Raw genomic sequence first — 10,077 nt, forward strand, 5'->3', positions numbered from 1 at the left:
TTTCTAGTTTATTTTATCTATTAATTATAATTTAAATGCAACATTTAATATTTATAATATCATATTGTATACTAATTTATATTAATTAATCATAAATATAAAGTTTAATTAGTAGAGGGGTGTATTTGACAATATATATAAGTTATAAAAATGAAATATTCTAGATATATTTTTTGGGGTAAAAAATAGGGTAGAAAATGGAGTAGGGTTGGAGATGAAACACTATTTACTCCATTTTTTATTCTATTTATGGAGGAAAAAATGAAAATGGGTTGGAGATGATCTAAGTTAACTGATCCCATCAATTTAACTTTAATTATCCAACTCGTTTAATTGATCAATTAACATTTTGTACAATTCCATGCTTAATCCAACACAATCGGTTACTTAAATAAACCAAAATTTAGGTACAAAATAAACCAGATTACACACATACAAAATAGATTTCTTCATTCAAGAGTGCTAATAGTAAATACACAGCTGCCACTAATACAATGATTAAACGTTCAAATCAACAATAACTATATGACATGTCATGAGTAACTATCATAACAGGTTAAATGACTTTTTTTACTGGTAAACTTGGACTTTATGCCCCTAAACTACTAAAAAAATTTAATAAATAATCATTTAAAATAAAAACCAAAAGTTTATAAGGCTATCATTTTCCCTTTAAATAACAATGTTTAACCTATTTAAGACATTTTGACTTTGGAAAGAGTCTTCCTTTTCCTTTTAATTTTTAATTATAAATCACACTTTGATTATACAATTCCTTACTCTTTTCACGTTTTAATTTTTTTATTATGAAATCACACGTTAATTATACAATTCCTATATACCGTTATCACGTTTTGCTTTTTTACTATACAAATTGATTATACAATTCCTTTATATTTTATCACGTTTTGGTTTCTGATTATACAAATGTGACGTCTAGAATTAAAAGAGCAACTCCAAAACTCGTTCTAATCATCATTATCCTTCGAGTTGACTCTAAGCACTGTAAACTAAACTCCAACAATTCATCAATGGCGTCCATCAACCGATCACTACTCATCACTCTGATCTCAATCTACCTCGGCGCCACCATCATCGCCTTGAAATTCCACGATATCCTCCCGATATACGGCCTACCAAAGGGGATCCTCCCCAACGCCGTCCAATCGTACTATATCATCCCCACCGACGGTACCTTTTCCGTTCAGCTCACGCGTCCCTGCTTCGTTACATTCGGCGTTCAGATCGTCTTCTACAACATGAACATCATAGGCAGATTGAGTAATGGATCGGTCTCTGTCGTCTCTGGTATTGAAGAAAAAGAATCTTTGTCGTGGATGAGTGTTTCGGGTATGGATATGGAATCGGGTTCTGATATGCTCGTGTTTAATGTTACGGGTGGTTTGCGGAAGAAATTCCCTGCTGCTTTGTTCAAGGATGTGCCCGATTGTGATAGTGAAGCTTACACACATGAATCAGAATCCCACTCTCAGTCGATTTAATTGGAAATGTAATTTTCTGTTTTACGTGAAGTGGATCTGAGTTGAAAGTTTCGATTTGATTGAAAATATTGGTCAAAAGGATACTTCTACTTTTGAATTTTATGCATACTATTGAATTTTTGTAGGGTTTTGACTTTGTGTACTTATAAATTCATGTCTAGTTTTTAGGCTATCGAGGAGAGAGATCTCCACGCGTGAAATGCTTACGTGGAGGGTCTCTCCACGCGTGAACACCGCCCCTGGGTTCAGTGGGTTGGTCGTGGCGTGGCTCCCAGGACGGACGAAGACGCGGACGTTGATTGGCTATTTAATTTTTCGACCGTTGGGTTATTAAATAAAAAAAAACTTTTTTCCTTTAATTTACTTTCTCTATCTATATATACATCCACTTATACATAATTTTTTTTTAAAACATTCATACAAATTCTCTCAAATCAAACATATAGATTCAACCAAAAAATGGATAGTGATTCTGATGACAATTTGGTTTTGCACACACTATTGTCTGTGGCACAAGACGTGATTCGTCAGAGAGGCGAAACTTCACATCGCGAGAAGAAACATAGAAAATATATCAATCGGGATCGAGAGGCGGTACATGAACTTTTGGTACGTGATTATTTTGCCCCTGATAGTCTTTATGACCTTTCGAAATTCGAAGACCGTTTTCGTATTAGTAGAAAATTATTTTTACGTATAGCTTCAGATTTGGAACGTAATTATGAGTTTTTCCAATTACGTTGGGATGCTAGAGGTAAACGTGGTTTTACTACAATACAAAAATGTACGGCCGCTCTTAGACAATTGGGGTATGGTATAACCGCAGACGCATCAGATGAGTATCTGAAAATGTCTGAGAGGACGGGTCGAGATTGTACATATCTTTTCTGTGAGTATGTTATAGAGCTTTACCGTGACATATACCTGCGACATCCGACTAAAAGTGATGTTGAACAGTTGTATGCCACACATGAAGCTAAACATGGTTTTCCAGGGATGCTTGGTAGTATTGATTGTACACATTGGGAGTGGTCAAATTGTCCCAATGCATGGCATGGTCAATTCACACGAGGAGATCATGGGGTCCCGACTGTTATACTGGAGGCGGCTGTTTCAAATGACCTATGGTTTTGGCATGCATTCTTTGGTATGGCGGGGTCAAACAATGACCTGAATGTGCTTCACGCGTCTCCGATATTTAACGATATTTTGCAGGGTAAAGCACCAGATATGTCATACGTTGTGAATGGAAATGAATACAAGTATGAATATTACCTAGGTGATGGGATATATCCAGAGTATGCTACATTTGTTAAATCTTTTTCGTTTCCAGCCGATGAGAAACGAAAATTGTTCAAGTTAGCACAGGAATCTGCATGGAAGGACGTTGAAAGAGCGTTTGGAGTCCTAAAACAAAGGTGACACATAATCAAGCATCCAGCACGAACATGGGATAGGGCAAAACTAACGACAGTGTTGACTGCCTGTGTGATTTTACATAACATGATAATAGAAGAAGAGGGCAGAGCTATTTGTTCATATACCGACAACGATGCACTTAACCCACCTGCAGTAATACAAGTTGGCAGCTCGGCATACTTCTCTAGGGTTTTGGAAATACAAAATCGTGAAACACATCACAATCTACGACACGATTTGACCGAGCACATATGGGGGAGACAACACCAAGGGGGAAATGATGATGAAGACGAAGAGGATGAGGGCGATGATTACAATGAGAATGCAGACGGTGACGACGAGGCGGATGAGGATGATGATGATGACGACGAGTAGTACTGGTCTATGGTTTTTATGTTTTACTTTTTTTTTAAAAAATTAAATAGTGTAGTAGTTGATTTGTTAGGTTTTATGTGTGTTTTAGTAATTTTAGTTTTTAAATTTCTATGTTTTTAATTAATGAAAAGTTTTTTTTTTTTGTATTTGCAAAAAAATTATTTATCTTATAAATTATGTTTTTTTTTTTTTATTTCATATAGTGTTACAAAAAATAAAAAACTTACCTATTTTAAAAATTATGTTATTTATTTAACAAAATGTTAAAAAAATAATAAAAAAAAAAGTAAATGTTGTTAGTGATGACCATTTCCATAGTGGAGTGGGTTGGTGGTGAAGATGACGTGGAGTAGATGTGACACCATTTTTCCGGTGAGTTTGTAGTGACCACTCCACATAGCCTTATGTAAAGTCCAATTTGGGTTGATAAAAATCTTCTATTACTTTTCATGGTTTTATCTTATGCTCAATAAAAATTATTATATATAATATCATTTTTCCAAACATAGAAATTTGATTGTGTTGATTGTGTTATTTGTTAAAGTTGAAAATACTCTTTTCAAATTTCATATTCTAAAACCTTCATTATGAAACTCTTGATTATTATTAAAGTATAATAAGACGTAGTTCTAGTTTCGGGTTCTATTACGGGCATTTGCGAATTTAAACAGGTTGGTGATATTGACTTGTAATCACTAATCATCCGTTAAAAAAAACAATATGAATATGTTCAAAGCGATGTATTACCAATTTTGAACAATCTCTGGTGTTCCTTCAAAGCAATAAAATGATAAAATAATATTTAAAGATTTTATTTAAATTTGAAGGAATTGAAAATAGGATACTATAATACATGTTTTGTTCTATCATATATCAACGTAAACTACCAAATGATTAAGTATGAAGGAGGTTCATTGATGTGTTCATTATCACATCCTATTTTTGTTTCTTCATATTATATTATAACATTGAGGCGTGTACAAAAACCATAACCGAAAAAGACTGTAACGGAAAAACCAAATTTTTATGAAAAAACTTTGGTTTTTGGAACACCAGGTTTTTATATTTAGTTTGGTCCGAAAAAAATCTGAACCAAAATACATAAAACAATGTCGTTTTATTAATAAGTTTAGCTATTTAAATATTAATTGGTCCAAAGGAAAACAACAATTTGTTGACTATTCACAATGTGAGATCATGTTCATAACTGAGAAATACATTATTTTAATCTTAAAAATTCTACCAAGTGATGACAATGTCACCCAAATAATAGATAAATTTTTACCATGATTTTATAGATTTTAAAAGTATAATATCATAACAAGATAAAAATTGAAAGCACAATACTTAAATAGAAAAGATTGGAACTAGGATGATATTGTACACAAAAAACTGTTGTAAGGACGTTCTTATAGAATGAACACAAACTTAAATCTATGTATATGAATTATGATTATAAAAATGGTAATAAACCCAATTTGTATTTAGGTTGTAAGAAATGATTTCTAAATTATTTAAAAAATGTCAAACTTGATGGTGATCATAAACGAAAGATGAGATCCATCGATGCATCATATATGTACATGATGTTTCATTACATGGTTAAAATTTATAAGTTATATTTTTGAGTTAAATTTTTCAAAATCAAATGAATATGAATGTTTCATTTGAAATTTTTTTCTTGTAGTTGATTTGTAACGCCTACTTTTCAGGTATATTTTATTAACATATGTTTAATTTCAAGTAATCTAGAAACGAAGGTTTTTAAGGGAAGCAACTTCGTGACACGTCCAAGCTTTGGTCACAACACGAGGCTAAACCCTTAAGCACGACGTGACTGAAGTGATAGTCACGGGGCGACACTGCTATTTGCAAAAAAAAGAAAAAAAAAGGAAAAAAAAAACCTGGTTTCAATATTTGGACCATATCTAAAGGAACTGACATCGAGGGTTGCTTTCTCCACTAGCCTCCACCCTCAGAAGAGAAATCATAGCTTCTCATCACTCCGTCTTTTTTGTTCTTGAGATTTTGGGTGATTCTAGATGAAGAACGGAGCCTTTGGTGCATTGTGAAGCTCATTCTAGCAGAAGATTCCACATTCTAGACATATTACTAGCTTTTTAAGTCTTAAAGTTTCCTACTATATGTTGTTTTATGTATAGATCCATTTGTTGGATGTATTTTTTGCTTTTTGGTGTCCTTTTTCTTGATGTTTTGGAGTTTGGAGAACTCTAGAACATTATACTTATCTATGGATGGTTTTTTTTGACATTTTTAGGGTCATATGAATCCATGTTTGGACTCTCTTTGAGCCATGTGCAAGGTTTTGGCCGTTTTAGACACCTTTTGAGTTAGGGTTTAGTATTTTGCTTGATTGAGGCAAAGATCTGGATAACGTTGGAAACTTTATCCATTAAGACATTTTTTTTGATTCATATCTAATAGTATGAGTCTTGGTCTTATGGGATTAAGTGATCAACAGAAAGAAGGTTTTGCCTCAAAGAGCACGGTGCGACCAAGGAAGGGTCGCGTTGCGAGATTTGAGTTGGGCCACGACTATTTTGTTGTTTAGTGATCGCGACACGATCAGAAGTTGGGTCACACACATTGACTATTGACCGTTGACTTTTGGCAAGTTGGATATTTGGTCAAATATTTTTGGATATGAGTTAGTGATTGGGGTTGGACCTATGTATGGTTTTAGGTGGTTCATGCTAACTGTTATTCCTTTGAGACTTGTCAGACTGTAGTTGCTAGCATCAGGTGACTTTTCTCACTATATTATGTGTGACATTGTATGTCTTCTTGTACATGATGTATGTTTGTATGAAAGACTATAGTTGGACTATAAAAGTTGTATGAAAGACTATAGTTAGACTATAACAGTTGTATGAAAGACTATAGTTGGACTATAGTAATTGTATGAAAGATTATCGTTAGAATATAATAGTTATATGAAATACTATAGTTGGACTATAACAGATAAGAATATGGTTGGACTATAGCAGTCAAGACTATAGTTGGACATACCAATCAGATGTGGGTGTAAGACTATGGTTGGAGTATAACATACACATGAGTATGGTAGAATATATGATATCTTTAAGAACTCACTATGTGCTTACCTGTTGAATTAAAATGTTTTTTAGGTTGTTCTTGTAACAATCTAGATTTTCTACACAAACTTCTAAAGGAAATATTAGAGTTTTCTTACAATTGCACAATTTTACTAAAACTAAAACACTTTAAATCCCAGGGTTAATAATGATGGGATTTATAGGTTACAAAAACAATGTAAATACGAAAAAATCACTTAACACTTAAGGGTACATGCAACCTATTTGGATATGTCTTTTAACAACTAATAGCAACATACTTATCAAACTATAATAAGCCTTAGGTATAATCGAAATTACTAGTTAAGATTACTTACCTTTGATATTGTACTAGTAAACAGTATCATTGAATCCCTTCATGATCTTCAAAAAGCCAACACCAAAAATATGGCTACCTCTAATGGCTCACATCCAAACCCTAGAATCTAGAATACAACTTTTAGAGAAAGAAAGAGATAGAGAAATAGAGGGGGGGGGGGGGGAGAGAGAGAGAGAGAGAGAGAGAGAGAGAGAGAGAGAGGAGTAGATTTTCGGCTAGGGTATTCCAAGAGAAGAGATGGCCGAAAATCATACCCTAAAGGGTTTATTTATACTTGCAAGGTAACCAGGATAAACCCTAATTTGAATTCAAAATAATATTAATTTAATCAAAATCAGTTGATTATCCTTATCAATACTTGAAGGCTTCCAGAAGCTCCACAAGCAGCCTCCAAAACCGTCTAATCAAAGAAGGATCTATAATCCTTCCTTTGCTAAACTATTAAACAATTACATATCAGCTCTTGTACTTCCAATTAATTCCAGCTGACCCAAAATTAATTCCAAATTAATTCTGATCAATTCTAAATTAATTTAATCAATTTCTAATTAATTTAATCAATTTCTAATTAATTTATTAATCATAGTAAATTAATAAATCATTTCCTTTTTCTCCAAATGCTATTCTAATCTATTTATAGTTATGAGGGCAACCCAAAAAGGACTTTGCTTTTAATTACAAAAATATACCAATTTAGCTATGATCTTAGACACATTTATCCAACAAATCACGAGTTTACAATAAAATTTATTACATAAGTACAACAGTAAGGAAAGGCAGGCCAAATGGCAACCTATTCTAGGTCATTGTGCTCCTATCTTCTTCTTGTACACCAGATGCATCCTGAACCTGCAAACATAAAACGTATCTACTACATGAGACCATATGTCCGATGAGTTATATTCTAATCTATTATTATGTTTCATCTACTCTTTCTTTCTTTTCTATTCTTTCTATTACTTTACAATATAATCGATTTCTCTAATAGCATACACTATTATTCTTTCTCATTTCATCTATCTTTTATATCTTCCTTCTCCCATCTTTCTTTCTACTATTTCTCATCGTACTTATCTCTTTATCTACCATCTACTATATTTTGATACTCTTCTCTTTACATATCTTACTATTTCTTAGGCTCTTCTCAGACTCTTCTCATGCTCTATCTTTACCTTTACCTCTATCTATTCTCTTATCTTTCTCTTCTATACTCTATTACTTCCCCGTTTTGTCTATTCTCTATATTCTAGGCATGTTCTTCTCTATCTCTTACTCTGTTCTTCTCATATATTTGACTATTAGCATGACTGCATCATACTTTGCTTGCTCTTCATATATTCTTTACTCTAATGCATCAACATTTTATTCTCATCTAGACTCTACAGTCACATCCCATGATTTAATCTCATCTACCTTCTAAGGGAAACCACATCCCACTAACATTACCAGGTACACTCGTTCAAACTTGTTCCTCTCTTTTATGATCACTCATGGATCCTTAACCTTACCTATTCTATTGAATCCCTCACATATTCCTTACTCTTAATCCCTCGTGGATTACATCTAAGTTCTCAAAAGAACTCTCTTACCTTGTTCCACTCATGGAACCTTTATCTACCTTTATTCTAACCATACACATTCTTATTCCTGCAGGAATCATCTATCTATATCCCCAAAGGGATCATCATCTATTTTTCCCGTAGGAAAATAATCTCATTCTCGAAGGAATCATCCCCTTATTCCCGAAGGAATCATACTCTTGTCCACGAAGGAACCTCTATCTCATTCCTGAAGGAATTATCTATCTAACATCTCTATCTTTATTATGTGACTTGTCACATAATATTTGTCCCATGGATAATCTATATTTTTATATCAATAAGAGATCTTATACTTCCCATTTAGTACTTCACTCATTAAGTACTTAATCTTTATCTATGTTTATTAACACATAGGTATTCTACACAATACCAATAGTGTCTAGACATACTTACACACTCTTGTGATTATATTTCATACAATCATCTTCTGTCTCTTTCTACAACCTCTTAGGTATTAACGAATACCCTTCTTATCATATATTCATACATAGGACCATATTACATATAATCCCAATCATTATTTAACTACTCTTTTAGGTATTACTCATAATACCTTTTTCTTTCTTAGTCATCTCTACATACTTTGGTTTTACATACATACTCAGATACATGGTATTATATGTATAACCAAAAATACATATTCTTTCTTACGATTATAATTTATATAATCATATATTCTCTTTCTCTATGTCATGCTCAGATACATTACTCTTACATACCAACATACATACATGTATATAAATAATATATAACATAATCTAAAGAGAGAGAGTGTGAGAGATATAAATCACCTTGGCTCCATTCTTTAATTTAGGCATTATGGATCCATCTTCTTTGATCCTAGTCCTAATCATACACATATACAAGCATCTTAATACTTGTCTTATCCTATTAAGATCTTAATGACTTATGGTCAAAATGACCACTTAATGGATCAAAACTCTAATTTTTTCTTTCTATATCTCTTAATCTATTCCAACTAATGAATTAAGCACCCCCTTAATACCTAATTAATCGTAATCTAACTTCTAATGCATCAATTAGCATAATCACTAGGATAGAGTTTCAAACCCTAAATCTTATTAGATTGATTCCACCAAGGGAATCACTTTCTAAGCTTGGTTAATCTTCTAGACACTATCAATAGCATCATGCTAATCTAACCAAGTAATTTAACCAATTCATCAAAACACCATTAAGCCATAATTAGCTTGATTATGGAAAACATGATTACCTCATGAACTTTTTTCCACCTTCAACCATAGCCACAAACACCCTTAATCGCCACTTGATCTTCTTCCTATCTCGGAATTTTCGTAGCTCGGCTCCTTAGGGTTTGGGATGTTAAATGAAAAGAATGGAGATTCAAAAAATTTTACATTTGTTGCAACACCGCACCGTGGTGGTCTCTTTACCGCACTATGGTGACCATTTGACCCGTGGTCAACAATAACCACTTCCTTGCCACACTGTGTCATTCTACTTGCCATGTTGTGGTGCTCTTTCTCAACAACATCCTACTTTGGCCACTACGGCGTGGTGCCCATACACCGATTCTTCGGGGAAAAGTACATTACCTTTCTCTCTTATGAAGAATAACAACATTTTCATCCCTTTCTCCACACATCGGGCCGCCGTGAGCTATATATCGTGTCGCGGTAACTGGGAATCAGCAAAATGCATTGCTGATTCCATTCCAACTTTGGGGACACTTTTTCTTCAATATTCAAACTTTCATAACTTCT

At 33.3% G+C, this 10,077-nt stretch overlaps 2 protein-coding genes across 2 annotated transcripts; both read left to right on the forward strand.

Annotated features, from left to right (window-relative positions):
* The first annotated feature begins 1,031 nt into the window (after nt 1–1,031).
* LOC111887849 (uncharacterized) lies at nt 1,032–1,502 on the forward strand. Its single transcript, XM_023883990.2, has one exon. It carries the CDS (start codon nt 1,032–1,034, stop codon nt 1,500–1,502), a length of 471 nt encoding a protein of 156 aa, XP_023739758.1.
* Nucleotides 1,503–1,961: 459 nt separating this feature from the next.
* LOC111887851 (uncharacterized) lies at nt 1,962–2,924 on the forward strand. Its single transcript, XM_023883991.2, has one exon. The coding sequence runs from the start codon at nt 1,962–1,964 to the stop codon at nt 2,922–2,924; it is 963 nt and encodes a 320-aa protein (XP_023739759.2).
* The last annotated feature ends 7,153 nt before the right edge of the window (nt 2,925–10,077 follow it).

The sequence above is a fragment of the Lactuca sativa genome, chromosome 1 (genome assembly GCF_002870075.4).
Source record: "Lactuca sativa cultivar Salinas chromosome 1, Lsat_Salinas_v11, whole genome shotgun sequence".
NCBI classification, from domain to species: domain Eukaryota; kingdom Viridiplantae; phylum Streptophyta; class Magnoliopsida; order Asterales; family Asteraceae; genus Lactuca; species Lactuca sativa.

What these genes read in the sequence shown, in the direction of transcription:
- LOC111887849 (XM_023883990.2), top strand. Translation starts at nt 1,032, where the DNA reads ATGGCGTCCATCAACCGATCACTACTCATCACTCTGATCTCAATCTAC.
- LOC111887851 (XM_023883991.2), top strand. Translation starts at nt 1,962, where the DNA reads ATGGATAGTGATTCTGATGACAATTTGGTTTTGCACACACTATTGTCT.